This window comes from Ranitomeya imitator, chromosome 4 (genome assembly GCF_032444005.1).
Source record: "Ranitomeya imitator isolate aRanImi1 chromosome 4, aRanImi1.pri, whole genome shotgun sequence".
NCBI lineage: Eukaryota > Metazoa > Chordata > Amphibia > Anura > Dendrobatidae > Ranitomeya > Ranitomeya imitator.
The window spans coordinates 383,412,755-383,431,357 of record NC_091285.1 but is presented as its reverse complement, the minus strand read 5'-3'; the positions used below and the strand labels follow the sequence as shown (position 1 = coordinate 383,431,357).

Sequence of the window (18,603 nt, the reverse complement as noted above, 5' to 3'; positions counted from 1 at the left end):
ACCAGTTAATACTTTGCGCCTACTCAGCAGAAGAGCCCAACCCTGTACCTAGCTATGCCACCTGTTTATTTATGAACAATTTTTGGGCAGACATTTAGCCCACTTTATTATTTGGGCCTACTAACTGTGTCTGCCACTCATTACAGTTGTCCTCCACTGAACAAAGCAATGCCGCCTGTTTAGTCCTGTTACCGCATTTGAACTGCATTTAGCCTACTTTATTATTTGGGCCTACTAACTGTGTCTGCCACTCATTACAGTTGTCCTCCACTGAACAAAGCAATGCCACCTGTTTAGTCCTGTTACCACATTTGAACTGCATTTAGCCTACTTTATTATTTGGGCCTACTAACTGTGTCTGACACTCATTACAGTTGTCCTCCACTGAACAAAGCAATGCCGCCTGTTTAGTCATGTTTCCGCATTTGAACTGCATTTAGCCTACTTTATTATTTGGGCCTACTAACTGTGTCTGACACTCATTACAGTTGTCCTCCACTGAACAAAGCAATGCCGCCTGTTTAGTCATGTTACCACATTTGAACTGCATTTAGCCTACTTTGTTATTTGGGCCTATATCTGTGTTTCCTCCTCATCCTGCCCATTGCCCAGCCACTGCTAGATGAGTCTGCTGGTACATTGACCCAGACCACTACATTCCCCTTGCACTCTACACAGCCAGAATCTGACCCTGCTGAAAGTCAGGTTCCCCTTCCCGCATACTATACCACCTTACACGGGGACAAAGAGGAAGGTGCAGATGAAAGTGCAGGTTCCTTCATCAGGTGGGGGGGCATACTCGTTGGCGACATCACTGGCCCAGGGCCCCTCATAGTACTCAAAAGTGTCTCTGTCAGTGGGAGGCGCCACCCGCCGTCAAACACACCGCCGTACTATGAGGGGCCCTGTGCCAGTGCCAACGCCAATGAGTGGGCCCCCCCTGCTTGCTCAGGATCACAGCACTTGCAAAGTTGAAATACTTACCTCTCCCTGCTCCACCGCCGTGAAGTATTCTGCGTTTCCTGGGCCCACGAAAATCTTGAGCCAGCCCTACCCCCCCACAACTTTAGCCAAATGACCCCCCAGTTTTCAATGCCTAACTATTATTATAAAGTAAATTAAGATTGACAAGCTTAAGTAATATGAATTGATGTTTTTGTTATTAAAATGGGCACTGTAGGTGTTTTCCTGTCCTCCACTCACTGCCGACTTTGATTCCCCATTGACTTGCATTGGGTTTTGTGTTTCGGTAGGCCCCCGACTTTTCGCAATAATCGGCCGATTTCACCCGACTTTTGACAAAGTCGGGTTTCGCGAAACCCGACTCGATCCGAAAAACATAAAAGTCGCTCAACTCTAGTTATAATCCCACAGACATCTGCTACTCATGTCATCCATAATATATATGTGAATTATTTACTGCGGTTATTAGCACATAAACCTAAAACTTTTTAGTGGTAAGTTTGTTTAAATAAAGATCTCATAAATTAAATATTCACTAATGCATCTAGCGTATTCTATCATATGTGATATAAACGATAGCAAGTATCTGGAATTTAGATTTCATGGACTCCTCATATGTACGAAGGTCACACAATAAAACCCCTTATGCGTGGAAATGCCACAGTATGTCAGAGAGACATATCACACACTGTATCAGCCAGACCCCTCATATGTAGGAACCCCACATACTGTATCAGGCAGACCCGTCATATGTAGGAACCCCACATACTGTATCAGACAGACCCCTCGTATGTAGGAACCCCACATACAGTATCAGACAGACCCCTCATATGTAGGAACCCCACATACTGTATCAGACAGACCCCTCAAATGTAGAAACCCAACATACTGTATCAGACAGACCCCTCATATGTAGTAACCCCACACACTGTATCATATAGACCCCTCGTATGTAGGAACCCCACATACTGTATCATATAGACCCCTCAAAGGTAGGAACCTCACATACTGTATCAGACAGACCCCTCATATGTAGGAACCGCACACACACTGTATCAGACAGACCCCTCATATGTAGGATCCCTACATACTGTATCAGACAGACCCCTCATATGTAGGAACCCCACATACTGTATCAGGCAGACCCCTCATATGTAGGAACCCCACATACTGTAATAGACAGACCCCTCAAATGTAGGAACCCCACATACTGTATCAGACAGACCCCTCAAATGTAGGAACCCCACATACTGTATCAGAGAGACCCCTCAAATGTAGGAACCCCACATACTGTATCAGACAGACCCCTCATATGTAGGAACCCCACATACTGTATCAGGCAGACCCCTCATATGTAGGAAACCCACATACTGTATCAGAGAGACCCTTGAAATGTAGGAACCCCACATACTGTATCAGACAGACCCCTCATATGTAGGAACCCCACATACGGTATCAGACAGACACCTCATATGTAGGAACCCCACACACTGTTTCAGACAGTCCCCTCATATGTAGGATCCCTACATACTGTATCAGACAGACCCCTCATATGTAGGAACCCCACATACTGTATCAGACAGACCCCTCATATGTAGGAACTCCACATACTGTATCAGACAGACCCCTCATATGTAGGAACCCCACATACTGTATCAGAGAGACCCCTCAAATGTAGGAACCCCACATACTGTATCAGACAGACCCCTCATATGTAGGAACCCCACATACTGTATCAGAGAGACCCCTCAAATTTAGGAACCCCACATACTGTATCAGACAGACCCCTCATATGTAGGAACCCCACACACTGTTTCAGACAGTCCCCTCATATGTAGGATCCCTACATACTGTATCAGACAGACCCCTCATATGTAGGAACCCCACACACTGTATCATATAGACCCCTCATATGTAGGAACCCCACATACTGTATCAGAGAGACCCCTCAAATGTAGGAACCCCACATACTGTATCAGACAGACCCCTCATATGTAGGAACCCCACATACTGTATCAGAGAGACCCCTCAAATTTAGGAACCCCACATACTGTATCAGACAGACCCCTCATATGTAGGAACCCCACATACTGTATCAGAGAGACCCCTCAAATTTAGGAACCCCACATACTGTATCAGACAGACCCCTCATATGTAGGAACCCCACATACTGTATCAGACAGACACCTCATATGTAGGAACCCCACACACTGTTTCAGACAGTCCCCTCATATGTAGGATCCCTACATACTGTATCAGACAGACCCCTCATATGTAGGAACCCCACATACTGTATCAGACAGACCCCTCATATGTAGGAACCCCACATACTGTATCAGACAGACCCCTCATATGTAGGAACTCCACATACTGTATCAGACAGACCCCTCATATGTAGGAACCCCACATACTGTATCAGAGAGACCCCTCAAATGTAGGAACCCAACATACTGTATCAGACAGACCCCTCATATGTAGGAACCCCACATACTGTATCAGGCAGACACCTCCTATGTAGGAACCCCACACACTGTTTCAGACAGTCCCCTCATATGTAGGATCCCTACATACTGTATCAGACAGACCCCTCATATGTAGGAACCCCACATACTGTATCAGACAGACCCCTCATATGTAGGAACCCCACATACTGTATCAGACAGACACCTCATATGTAGGAACCCCACACACTGTTTCAGACAGTCCCCTCATATGTAGGATCCCTACATACTGTATCAGACAGACCCCTCATATGTAGGAACCCCACACACTGTATCATATAGACCCCTCATATGTAGGAACCCCACATACTGTATCAGAGAGACCCCTCAAATGTAGGAACCCCACATACTGTATCAGACAGACCCCTCATATGTAGGAACCCCACATACTGTATCAGGAAGACCCCTCATATGTAGGAACCCCACATACTGTATCAGAGAGACCCCTCAAATGTAGGAACCCCACATACTGTATCAGACAGACCCCTCATATGTAGGAACCCCACATACTGTATCAGAGAGACCCCTCAAATTTAGGAACCCCACATACTGTATCAGACAGACCCCTCATATGTAGGAACCCCACATACTGTATCAGACAGACACCTCATATGTAGGAACCCCACACACTGTTTCAGACAGTCCCCTCATATGTAGGATCCCCACATACTGTATCAGACAGACCCCTCATATGTAGGAACTCCACATACTGTATCAGACAGACCCCTCATATGTAGGAACCCCACATACTGTATCAGAGAGACCCCTCAAATGTAGGAACCCCACATACTGTATCAGACAGACCCCTCATATGTAGGAACCCCACGTTCTGTATCAGAGAGACCCCTCAAATTTAGGAACCCCACATACTGTATCAGACAGACCCCTCATATGTAGGAACCCCACATACTGTATCAGACAGACACCTCATATGTAGGAACCCCACACACTGTTTCAGACAGTCCCCTCATATGTAGGATCCCTACATACTGTATCAGACAGACCCCTCATATGTAGGAACCCCACATACTGTATCAGACAGACCCCTCATATGTAGGAACCCCACATACTGTATCAGACAGACCCCTCATATGTAGGAACCCCACATACTGTATCAGGCAGACCCCTCATATGTAGGAACCCCACATACTGTATCAGACAGACCCCTCAAATGTAGGAACCCCACATACTGCATCAGACAGACCCCTCATATGTAGGAACCCCACACACTGTATCAGACAGACCCCTCATATGTAGTATCCCTACATACTGTATCAGACAGACCCCTCATATGTAGGAACCCCACATACTGTATCAGGCAGACCCCTCATATGTAGGAACCCCACATACTGTATCAGACAGACCCCTCAAATGTAGGAACCCCACATACTGTAGCAGACAGACCCCTCATATGTAGGAACCCCACATACTGTATCAGACAGACCCCTCATATGTAGGAACCCCACATACTGTATCAGAGAGACCCCTCAAATTTAGGAACCCCACATACTGTATCAGACAGACCCCTCATATGTAGGAACCCCACATACTGTATCAGAGAGACCCCTCAAATTTAGGAACCCCACATACTGTATCAGACAGACCCCTCATATGTAGGAACCCCACATACTGTATCAGACAGACACCTCATATGTAGGAATCCCACACACTGTTTCAGACAGTCCCCTCATATGTAGGATCCCTACATACTGTATCAGACAGACCCCTCATATGTAGGAACCCCACATACTGTATCAGGCAGACCCCTCATATGTAGGAACCCCACATACTGTATCAGACAGACCCCTCAAATGTAGGAACCCCACATACTGCATCAGACAGACCCCTCATATGTAGGAACCCCACACACTGTATCAGACAGACCCCTCATATGTAGGATCCCTACATACTGTATCAGACAGACCCCTCATATGTAGGAACCCCACATACTGTATCAAGCAGACCCCTCATATGTAGGAACCCCACATACTGTATCAGACAGACCCCTCAAATGTAGGAACCCCACATACTGTATCAGACAGACCCCTCAAATGTAGGAATCCCACATACTGTATCAGACAGACCCCTCAAATGTAGGAACCCCACATACTGTAGCAGACAGACCCCTCATATGTAGGAATCCCACATACTGTATCAGACAGACCCCTCAATTGTAGGAACCCTACATACTGTATCAGACAGACCCCTCAATTGTAGGAACCCCACATACTGTATCAGACAGACCCCTCAACTGTAGGAACCCCACATACTGTAGCAGACAGACCCCTCATATGTAGGAACCCCACATACTGTATCAGACAGACCCCTCAAATGTAGGAACCCCACATACTGTAGCAGACAGACCCCTCATATGTAGGAACCCCACACACTGTATAAGGTGTCACATACATGAACACTACTGAATATATTAGACAGACCCCTAATATGTGGGTAAATTACACAATGAGCCTGATAAACCCTAATATCTCCCAGTATATCAGGTAAGCTGTTAGATGTGACAAATAACATACCCTCATATGTGGGAGCGACATACAACATGTCAGGTAGCCTCTCATATGAGACAATACCACACAAAGTTTCAGACCCTCCAAACTCTAGATTTAGAAGATGGTTTTACCTGCAAGAAGCACCAGTGTTGTTGCAACAGCCAAGAATAAAACCTGTTTCCAGCTCATCTTTGCTGAGATTTCTTGTCTTGTCTATGGGCTGCAAGGGACTGAGAAAAAGTTACAAATTCCTCATGTGTCAGATTGAAGGTGAGGCAGGCAGCTGGAATCTAGGGAGGAGGAGGGGCATGGTGACTGAGTGCCTATGGACCCTACAAGTCAACTATAACAATATACAACTGGCAGGAAAATTGAAACTAATGATAACTAAGAATCTCGTGTTAGTGTTAAAAAAAATTAGCTTAGCCAGAGTATGTAATGTTTGGATGTGCGGACCATGTCTTTTATTTTACAGTTATGGCATATTGCATTGTCTGGCCCCTCATTTGTTTTCCTTGATACCAGCATTCCACCCATTGTGTTTTTTAATTAGCAGTCACCTGCCAAAAAAGTCTGGCCTATTTTGTTCTCAAGTTTTCCTCTCAGACCACATGGTAGATTATTTTTTTTTTTAGATCAGTTCACTTGGTGTTAGTACTGTGTGGCTTCCATTGGTGCTGTGTCTGTAGGGTGAGGCCCAGACCCATTTACGTATAGCGGCATAGGTGCTATTGGATTTCTAGGTCACTCCCTTTCTGATGTGGTGGTCCAGCAGAAGTGGTCACCACACAGAGCTAATATGTTAGAGACTCACTAAGAGGCTCAATGTCATGTAACAGTGGGCTCACACATTTTGATCAAAATGTAAATTAAAAATATCTTGATCAGTTTTCATAGATGCAGTAGATCAATGTATAATATTTGGATATGCGGTCCGTGACTTTTTTTCTACAGTTATGGACAAATCTTTGTTTACGTTGTAATACATATTTAACTGTTGTCATTAATGATGCTTTAAAACTATAATGAAGCTTTACTATTCTAATATTTTTGATGCCATAATTGGCTTATCGTGCTGTTTTTCATTGGCTCATTGACATCACAATATGGGAAGAATGAGTCCTCTAAATGTATGGAAAAGTCAATAAAACAATGTGAAAACATTTGGGTCTAAAATGTTATCTAGATGTTTTGTGGTTTCATTTGTTCTTGTCCTCCAAGTTCTACATACATTGCACTGCACATAACCTCTAAATATCTTGAGTATTTAGGGAAAATCTTTGTTTCTACCATAGTATTTGTTTTCTACAATAACCTTTTCTTAACACAATTTAGACTAAAGCAAATGCAAATAATTTAGTTGTAATTTATTGTAATTCATTATACAGTCATTGCTGAAAGCGTTGGCACCCTTGAAATTGTTCCAGAAAAGGAAGTGTTTCTCCTGGGAAAAGTATTGCAATTACGCATGTTTTGTTATACAACTTGCAAAAAGGAGGAACGCAGTAGCACTCCGTAGAGACCAATATATATGTGAACACAAAATCTATCTTAATTGCTGAGTAAACTGTAATAAAAAGTAAAAAAATAAAATAAAAATTACTTACAAAAGTGAAGGTTCTTAGCACATAAATTGGCCAATTCATGTGAGCCCCTCAACCGCGACAAGGTGACACTTCTCTGATGGGTCATATCATCTAAAACATGCCTCTCTTGTGCTATAAGTCTACAGTGTGAGTGGGCAAACATGCCTCTCCTGGGTTACAAACCTGCACATTTAAGTAGGCTCGTAGGAATCAGAGCTGATTACAAACACCCTTTGGGCTGATGGGTGGGGTGCAGAGTCAGAAAGGAGGCAGTAACCACCTCCAATGGATAACTGCATAGAACAAAAAACCTGACCAGCACCTCCATAGAGTGTGAACAGGTGCCTGCTGCAAAAAGGAGGAACGCAGCAGCACTCTGTAGAGACCAATATATATGCAAACACAAAATTTATCATAATTGCTGAGCAAACTGTAATAAAAAGTAAAAAAAAATTACTTACAAAAAGTGATAGGACCCATCAGAGAAGTGTCACCTTGTTGCAAGTGATGATCTCACATCAATTGGCCAATTTATACGCTAAGAACCTTCACTTTTGTAAGTAATTTTTGTCGATGGATAGTTTGTGCTGACAATGATGCACCCTGAGCCAGCAGGACAGTTTGAATTTCTTTAGAACTTGATTGAGCCTGCTTATCCACCATCTTGACTATTCTGCGTTACAACCTTTCATCAGTTTATCTCTGCCGTCCACGTCCACAGGGATCAGCTACAGTGCCATAAGTTGTAAAGTTCTTGATTATGTTGCTCACCGTGGACAAAGGAACATCAAGATCTCTGGAAATGGACTTGTAACCCTGAGATTGTTGATATTTTCACCAATTTTGTTACTTAAGCCCTTAGACAGTTCTCTTATCCTCTTTCTGTTCTCCATGCTTAGTGTGGCACACACAATGCAAAGATAAAGTCAACTTTTCCCCTTTTTATCTGGTTTCAGGTGTGATTTTCATATTGCCCACACCTGTTACTTGCAATAGGTGAGTTTGAATGAGCATCACATGCTTGAAACAAAGTTGTTTACCCACACTTGACAGGTGCCAACAATTTTGTCAGACCCATTGTTAAAGTTTTATGTGAAATGATGTTCTATTTGCCCTTTTTTTCTTTTTGTTGTTCCAATACACACAAAGGAATTAAACATGTATGTAACAAAACATATGTAATTGCAATAATTTTTTGGGAGAAATACTTCATTTTCTGGAACAATTTCAAGGGTGTCAACACTTTTGGCCATGACTTTATGGATACATTTGTATTCTTTATCCTTTGTCAAAGTATCCCAAACAGAACATTGAAAAAGTGTAATATGTGATGTTGGATATTGCTTGTAAAAACAAAGCACTTTTTTGTAATTACCATAATTGTTTTTTGTTTACAGTCTGTTACCCAGGAGAGCGACCACCAATGCTGCCTAGCTCATAAGCACTGCAATCAGGGCCGAGACAAGGGGTAAGCAGGGTAGGCACCACTCTAGGACGCGACCTCCTGCCTCCCTGAGGGTGGTGCACTTTGGGGAAAAAATGGCATGGTTAATGCCTGTGGCTGCCCGGCCCCTTTCTCCAACTGCAGGCATTCAGCACAGTAATGGCCAGGGCACAGGCACACAGGGGAGTATTGTCAGTAACTGACACTGCTCACCCCTCTCTATACTTGCGCTCCGGCCTTCACTCCATCTTCACCAGTGACGTTCCACCAATGTCAGCAGGCCACGCGGCCGCTCTGGGGCCCATGAGCCAGCAGTGGGGGGAGCCTGGTGCCAGCCATCCTGGAGGCTGATACTGTTGAAAGCAATGATGAAAGAGAGCATCAGCTGATGCTACCTCTCATATCCTTCTTCCTAGAAGTCTGATGTCTCAGCGCAGTGGGTGCCGTGGCGTCACTATATGAACATTTGAATGGTATAAGTTGCATGGTGTGGGTCAGATCTGACTTCAGTCAGATGTGACATAATTTCAAGTGACATATTTTAAGCGTATCATCTGAAATATACCAGAAATAGTCCAGAAATCAGCCAGACGGTAAGACTAATCACTGTCTTCTCAATTTACTTGCCTTTCTTTTCTCCCCTGCTCTTTAACCATGCTCACATTTCCCCCACTGTTTTTTCTCCACTAATCCTCAATCTCCTCCACTAATCCCATACCCTTGCACCCTCAAACCACATAACTATCTCCCACCTCTCTCTTACCCCCACCTCGCTTCATCTGCAGACCTGCTCTCTAACCTCAGACCTCTATCACCAAAATATAATATAAGCCAATCACTCTCCTTCACCCACCTGCTTCTTTCTCTGCTTATTCTCACTGCTGGCGACACATAACCCAATAATCCCCCCCCCCCCCCGCCTCATTCATCACTAATCCTCACCCCTATCCTTCTCACACTATAAGAAACTATCGCAACCCCTCACACTTAAAATTTGTGTCACTGACCCCCACCCCCCTGCTTCCTCTCTCTGTGGCACTTTGGAATGCCCGCTCTATATGTAACAAGCTCCATGTGATTCACGATCTCTTTACTTCCCGAAACCTTTCCTTCCTGGAACTCACTGAAACCTGGCTGACGCCCCCTGACACGGCCTCGCCTGCAGTACTGAGCTACGGTGGCCTCCAATTTACCCACACTCCTCGCTCTGGCAACAGACATGGTGGAGGAGTGGGTATCCTTCTTTCTAAAAACTGTTCCTTCAACCCTATCCAACCCCCACCTTCCCTTATCCTCCCTTCTTTCGAGGTTCACTCTGTCCGTATCTACTCTCCCTCCAATCTCCAAATGGCTGTCATATACCGGCCACCGGGCTCAGCCACTGCCTTCATCGACCAATTCTCCACCTGGTTCCTTCACTTTCTCTCTGCTGACATCCCCACCATCATCATGGGTGACTTTAATATCCCTACTGACACCAGCTAGCAGCCTCCAAGCTACTGGCCCTTACTTCATCCTTTGGACTCACTCAGTGGTCTTCCACAGCCACCCACACAGACGGACATACACTAGACCTCATCTAATTCCTTATCTAATCTCACAACCTCTCCCTTCCCCCTATCTGACCACCATCTACTCACCTTCTCATCCTTGTCCTCCTCACCTGCCCCCCATGTCCAGCCATTACCACATCCTCGCAGAAACCTCGCACATCTAGACATTCACAGACACTCAGACTCTCTCCTACCCCTGTCCTCCATATCTTCACTCCACGACATGGACAGCGCCACCGCTTTCTATAACTCCACCCTCACATCAGCCATAGACTCAGTCGCCCCTCTCATGCATGGCACTGTGCGACGAACCAATAGGCAACCTTGGCATAACAATCTCACAAAAAAACTTCGACAAGCATCCAGGGTTGCGGAGCGGCGTTGGAAGAAAACACGCCTGCCAGACGACTTCACTGCTTTCAAACAAGCTACATTTGACTTCAAAATAGCCCTCACCTCCGCTAAACAGACCTATTTCACTAACCTTGTATCTTCTCTATCCTACAACCCAAAACAACTATTCAGCACATTTACCTCCCTCCTCCGCCCACCTCTGCCACCTCCAACTCCCCTCATCTCCTCCGAGGACTTTGCCACCTACTTCAAAAACAAGATCGACCAAACAAGGCAAACCTTTACTGTTCCATCACCCCAACCACTCCATATACCAGACCTCTGCCCTTCCCTAATAACCTCCCTCTCCAACATCACTGAAGGAGAGCTTACTCGCCTCTTTTCCAAATCGCACATCACTACCTGTGCACTTGACCCCATCCCTTCCCACCTGCTCCCCAACCTCACTAACATGCTCATTCCAGCCCTAACCCATCTCTTCAACCTATCGCTATCTTCTGGTACCTTCCCCTCGGCCTTCAAACATGCCACCATCACACCCATCCTCAAAAAAACTAACCTTGACCCAACTGCTATGCCCAGCTACCGCCCCATATCACTGCTCCTGTTTTTATCAAAACTCATTGAGCAGCATGTCCATGCTCAAATTTCCTCCCACCTCTCATCTTACTTTCTCCTTGACAACCTCCAATCTGGCATCCGCCCCCACCACTCCACCGAAATTGCCCTGACAAAAATTACTAATGACTTACTCACAGCCAAAGCTAACAGACAGTTCTCCATCCTCCTCCTTCTTGACCTGTCCTCTGCTTTCGACACAGTCGATCACTGCCTACTGCTACAGATTCTTTCTTCCCTTGGCATCAAAGACCTTGCCCTGTCCTGGATTGCCTCATACCTTTCCGACCGCACATTTAGCGTTTCCCACTCCCACACCACCTCCTCATCCCGCCCTCTCTCTGTTGGAGTCCCTCAAGGCTCTGTCCTAGGGCCCCTACTTTTTTCCATCTATACTCTTGGCCTAGGACAACTCATAAAGTCCCACGGCTACCAGGACCACCTGTATGGTGACGACACTCAGATCTACCGCTCTGACTCAGATGTCATCTCTCTGCTGTCCAGAATCCCGAAGTGTCTGTCAGCCATATCCTCCTTCTTCACCTCTCGCTTCCTAAAGCTCAATGTAGACAAAACCGAACTCATCACCTTTCCCCCATCTCACGTATCCCCCCTACCTGACCTATCTATTATGGTAAACGGCATCACGCTCTCTCCCGCACTTGAAATCCGCTGCCTCGGGGTAACTCTTGACTCTGCCCTGTCCTTCAAACCGCACATCCAAACTCTTGCCACCTCATGTTGCCTCTAACTCAAAAATATTGCCAGAATCCATTCCTTCCTCAGCCCACAATCTACCAAAACTCTTGTGCATGCCCTCATCATCTCCTGCCTCGACTACTGCAACACCCTCCTCTGTGGCCTCCCCGCTAACTCTCTTGCACCACTCCAGTCTGTCCTCAACTCTGCTGCTCAGCGAATCCACCTCTCTCCTCGCTACTCCCCTGCTCCTCCCCTCTGCAAATCCCTCCGCTGGCTCCCAATTCCCCAACGAATCCAGTTCAAACTACTAACACTGATCTACAAAGCCATCCACAACCTGTCCCGTCCCTATTTCTCTGAACTAATCTCCCAATATTTTCCCTCACGTAATCTCCGATCCTCCCAAGACCTCCTACTCTCCTCCACACTTATTCATTCCTCACACAACCGCCTCCAAGATTTCTCCCGAATATCCCCCATCCTCTGGAATTCCATGCCTCAACAAGTCCGACTATCGACCACCCTCGGCTCCTTCAGATGGAACCTGAAAACCCATCTCTTCAAGAAAGCCTACAGCCTGCAATAACCTTTCTGCCGCTGCCTCGCCATCGCCAGAGCCGCTGCCTCGCCCCTACCTTCTGCCTCTTCCCCACTATCCCATAGAATGTAAGTCCGCAAGGACAGGGTCCTCTCCCCTCTGTACCAGTCTGTCACTGTAAATTTGTTTACTGTAAACGATATCTATAACTTTGTATGTAACCCCTTTCTCATGTACAGCACCATGGAATTAATGGTGCTATATAAATAAATAATACTAATAATAATAACTAGGATGATAGGTGAGCATTGTATATTTTTTTTTAAATCAGTTACCATTGTGGGGGCCAGAATGCTGTATGGAGGACTATGGGGAGTGCATTATACTATATGGAGGGCTATGGGGAGTGTATTATACTATATAGATAACTACAGGGTGCATTATACTATATGGAGGACTAAGGGGGGGTGCATTATACTGTGTGAATGACTATGGGAAATGCGGCATGCATTATACTATATAGAGGACTATGGGGAGTGCAGTACACTATATGGAGGACTATGGAGACTGGAGTATACTATGTGGGTTTGTTCATTATAGTGTATGGAGGACTATGGGCTGCATTATACTATATGGAGGATTATGGAGGTGCATTATACTGAGATGTGGGGATATTATGAGGGGCTGTTTGTGGTGACATTACAAGAGAGGATGACTGTGGACATGTAAACAGGTCACGGGATGCAACATGCAGATAAGAGCAAGGAGGAAGTAACCAACTTAATTGCTTATTCTCTCTCTTTCTCTCTCTCTCTCTCCCCTCCCCGAAACAGGAAGTCCAAACTCTATCCCCAGGTTAAAAACAAACAAAAATCGGATCCAGCAGAAAAGCGAATCCGTTGCATCACAGTTTTTCACAATTTGCAACGGATCCGTTTTTTTTTTAACTTAGCCGAATTGTGACTAACGGCTAAAAACTGATGTGTGAAACAGGCCTTTCCATTGTTTAAGACATACTGAGAGTTGTAGGTTCATGAGACACAAATGTATATGGGCCTGACTTGATATTACAATTGATTGCTGTACTGATGGTGGTTCCAATGATATATTCATGTACTAATGGTTGTTCTGGTGACAAATACATATACTGATCATGGTGCTGGTATTGTATTTATTTACTGACTGTGGTTCTTGTGGTGTATCATTGTACTGATGGAGGTTCTGGCAATGTATTCATGTACTGATGATGGTTCTAGTGCTGTATTTACATACTGATGGTGTTTCTAGTGCTGACAGATGTAAAAACCATCAAGGGTATGCCTTTATCTATAATGGGGTCTGTTTAGCTTCCATTAGGATATCTGCCAAATGCTGAACTCCTTAATTGAAACCAAGCCATTATACACTGCTCAAAAAAATAAAGGGAACACTTAAACAACAGAATATAACTCCAAGCAAATCAAACTTCTGTGAAATCAAACTGTCCACTTAGTAAGCAACACTGTTTGACAATCAATTTCACATGCTGTTGTGCAAATGGAATAGACAACAGATGGAAATTATTGCCAATTATCAAGACACACTCAATAAAGGAGTGGTTCTAAAGGTGGGGACCACATACCACATCTCAGTACCAATGCTTTCTGGCTGATGTTTTGATCACTTTTGAATGTTGGTTGTGCTTTCACACTCATGGTAGCATGAGACGGACTCTAAAACCCATACAAGTGGCTGAGGTAGTGCAGCTCATCCAGGATGGCACATCAATGCGAGCTGTGGCAAGAATGAGACGGATTCTAAAACCCACACAAGTGGCTGAGGTAGTGCAGCTCATCCAGGATGGCACATCAATGCGAGCTGTGGCAAGAAGTTTGCTGTGTCTGTCAGCGTTGTGTCCAGAGGCTGGAGGTGCTAAAAGGAGACAGGCCAGTACACCAGGAGACATGGAGGGGGCCGTAGGAGGGCAACAACCCAGCAGCAGGACCACTACGTCAGCCTTTGTGCAAGGAGGAACATGAGGAGCACTGCCAGAGCCCTGCAAAATGACCTCCAGCATGCCACAAATGTGCATGTGTCTGCACAAATGATTAGAAACCGACTCCATGAGGATGGTCTGAGTGCCCGCCGTCCACAGATGGGGGTTGTGCTCACAGCCCAACACCATGTAGGACGCTTTGCATTTGTCATAGAACACCAGGATTGTCAAATTTGCCACTGGCGCCCTGTGCTCTTCACAGATGAAAGCAGGTTCACACTGGGCACATGTGACAGATGTGACAGAGTCTGGAGACACCATGAAGAGCGATCTTCTGCCTGTAACATCCTTCAGCATGACCGGTTTGGCAGTGGGTCAGTAATGGTGTGGGGTGGCATTTCTTTGGAGGGCCGTACATCCCTCCTTGTGCTCACCAGAGATAGCCTGACTGCCATTAGGTACCGAGATGAGATCCTCAGACCCTTTGTGAGACCATATGCTGGTGCGGATGGCACTGGATTCCTCCTAATACAGGACTATGCCAGACCTCATGTGGCTGGACTGTGTCAGCAGTTCCTGCAAGATGAAGGCATTGAAGCTATGGACTGGCCCGCCCATTACCCAGACCTGAATCTGATTGAACACATTTGGGACATCATGTCTCACACCATCCACCAACGTCACGTTGCACCAGAGACTATCCAGGAGATGGAGGATGCTTTAGTCCAGGTCTGGGAGGAGATCCCTCAGGAGACCATCCGCCATCTCATCAGGAGCATGCCCAGGGATTGTAGGGAGATCATATAGGCACGTGGAGGCCACATGTAATGTGCTGCTGCAGTGCAGTATAGAGCAACCTCCACCAGGGGGTGCTGATTAAGGAAAGGAGGCTGCACACACAGCACAGCAACACTGAACAACAACATAGGTGTTACAGGTAATGAAAGGGACATGAAACAAGCCAAGGTCATAAACGGAGATAGCAGCGTGGTACAGAAGGGGCGAGCAGAGAATCGTCGGGGACAAGCAAGATGTCAGAACCTACCGGGAACGTGGTAACCAAAACGTGAGACGTAAGACGGAGTCGGGGTACAGGCCAAAGGTCAGAACAAGTAACAAACGGGTGCAGGCAGTCAGAGGCAAAGAGGAACACTAGAACAGGGATCCAGGTCAGGAGCTCAAACAGTGCAGGATGAACTATAGCTGACACTGGCCCACAGGCTGCAGAGGACTTCAATAGCTCAGCCAGCTCCAGGGTGAGGCAGAGAGGATTAACTCCCACATGACCAGTCCAGAGACAAGAGAGCTGAACATAATCTCAGAACTGGATCATGACACCACACACACTACTGAGCATCATTTCCTTGTCTTGAGGCATTACCATTGAAGTTGGATCAGCCTGTAACTTGATTTTTCACTTTGATTTTGAGCATCATTCCAACATCCCTAAACTTTTTTTTATTTTTGCTGGTATTTTTGGGTCAAAAAGATAACAATTCTAGTGAAGGTAGTCATCAGAGCTTGTTGCCTAAACCATCAAAAGGGAAGGAGGGAGGTGTTAGGGGACCTGTTACTTTAGTCTCTGACCCATTCCTTTATTAAGGGTTAATATTTGACTAGAGAACCAAAATACCTTGTCCCGGCCGTAACTGCAATGAAGCTGGCTTTGCTTACCAGCTAATTGTGTATTCTAGCAATCACAGGCAACTTAAAAGTAGTGCTTACAAGCTTAATAAAAAAAAGGCTTGTAAGTACAGTGCATTTTTGGCCACCACTGCTAGGCAGCATCTGTGGTTAGTTACTTAGGCGATATGCACTGCGCAAAAGAAAAGTGTTAATATCTCAAGGATGGCTAAAAGGTGCTTATTTTTACAAGCTGTGTCAAACAACACCCACCTTTGAAGACAGGTATAACCCTTTCATATCTGGATAGGGTTTTAGACATATAAATCTTCTTAAGATATGCGGAGTGTACAGTATTTCTCAGCATGTGCAATGTTGAGGATTGTTGTGGTACAGTTACTCAAAAGTTTTACTCTGTATCTATGAAATATGGACTGTAAGAAGAAAATTGCAGTTAGAAAGTTGTGCTAAGTCTCAACAGGGCCAATCAATAGAATATCAATGTGTGTATTTATACGGACAGACTTAATGCCTTGCTTGTGCAAGTACTTCTCCAGGCAAGCTTTCACTGCTTTGAATGTATGGTCTGTGTTCCAAATGTTGGCAAAGCTGTTAAGCAAAGAACATGAGACTGAGGAATCGGTCATCCTTCTGAAAAGGGCTATATCCACTGAAGACATATCATCCCTGTGTCAGGACCTTCCTGTCATTACTGCATAAAAACAAATCGTTCATTAGTATGTGTCAGGAGCTTCACCTCCAAAACTTCCCTGGAGGACTTTCTGAATCAGAACATGAAGATTGTGTGTGTTGCATCATTTTTTACGTATTTATACAGAGAACTATTTATAAACACATGCAGTGAGGTCTCCTTAAAATTAGGAGTGGAACGCAGAGGATAAGTGTGAAGGAAAGGTTTAGGCTATGTGCACACGTTCAGGAATTCATGCAGAAAATTTCTGTGGAAATCCGGACATTTCTGCCAGATTTCCGCATGAAATCCGCATGCGTTTTTTTGCGCGGTTTTGACGCGGTTTTTCCCAGACACTTCCCAATGCATTAGACAGTGGGAAAACCATGAAAAAAACGCAAAAATAATGAGCAGGTTCATTATTTTTCCACAATGCGTTTTTCATGTGGAAAAACGCACATCATGTGCACAGAAATTGCGGATTTCATTAAAAATGATAGGATGTTTAATGTATGCAGATTATTTGCGGTTTTATAGCATTTTTATAGCGCAAAAACGCTAAAAAACCGCAAATAATCTGCAACGTGTGCACATAGCCTTATACTTTAAGGCCATGTTCACACATTCAGAATTTGATAATTTTTTTACCTCAGTATTTGTAAGCCAAAGCCAGGAGTGGAACAATCAGAGGAAAAGTATAATAGAAACACATCACCACTTCTGTATATATCACCCACTCCTGGTTATGGCTTATATATACTGATGTAAAATACTGACCAAATACTGAACGTGTGAACGTGGCTTTAGACAAAGTGCGGTCCTGGGCAAAGAGGGGCCCAAAATGCTAACTTATTGCACCATCAAGCACAAACATTGCAGTTGCATTTACAGTACACGCGCTTATTTTAGGCCGTTCAATGAGCGCAATCGACAATATAGAAGTCCTTTGATGCTTGTTTCCTGGCATCTTTACACCGGCTGAGGAAGAATGGTCGGCACAAATGATCACTAGTAGATCAATCTGTCCCTATACAGTATCATGTTATCAGCAGCACATCTGCAGTTTCCACCGGACGATGTGTTGCTGAGAACAATTTTTGTTCTGCCATAAACAATCCAGTCACCCAATGAATAGGCAGCACTTTGATCTTTCGTTGGGCGATTGCTGACATGTTTACACCAATGAACTCTGTATGTAATAGAATGTTGCATATATATTGTATTTAGTCGTATTGCTAAGCAATATAGTGCTTACTTGTGTCTATATACAGTGGGTACGGAAAGTATTCAGACCCCTTTAAATTTTTCATTCTTTGTTTCATTGCAGCCATTTCGTAAATTCAAAAAGTTCATTTTTTTTCTCATTAATATACACTCTGCACCCCATGGTGACCTCATGTGGCAGGACTGTGTCAGCAGTTCCTGCAAGATGAAGGCATGAATCTATGGACTGGCCCGCCCGTTACCCAGACCTGAATCCGATTGAACACATCTGGGACATCATGTATCGCACCATCCACCGTCACGTTGCACCACAGACTGTCCAGA

The 18,603-nt window shown here is 44.9% G+C and overlaps 1 protein-coding gene across 1 annotated transcript in view; it reads right to left on the bottom strand.

Moving 5' to 3' along the window:
* UCMA (upper zone of growth plate and cartilage matrix associated) overlaps positions 1 to 6,234 on the bottom strand; it is a 39,319-nt gene extending 33,085 nt beyond the window's left edge. The window contains exon 1 of the mRNA XM_069762052.1: positions 6,103 to 6,234. Coding sequence (XP_069618153.1) covers positions 6,103 to 6,160 — 58 coding nt within the window. The 5' untranslated portion in view covers positions 6,161 to 6,234. The remainder of the gene's footprint in view (positions 1 to 6,102) is intronic.
* Between the last annotated feature and the right edge of the window lie 12,369 nt (positions 6,235 to 18,603).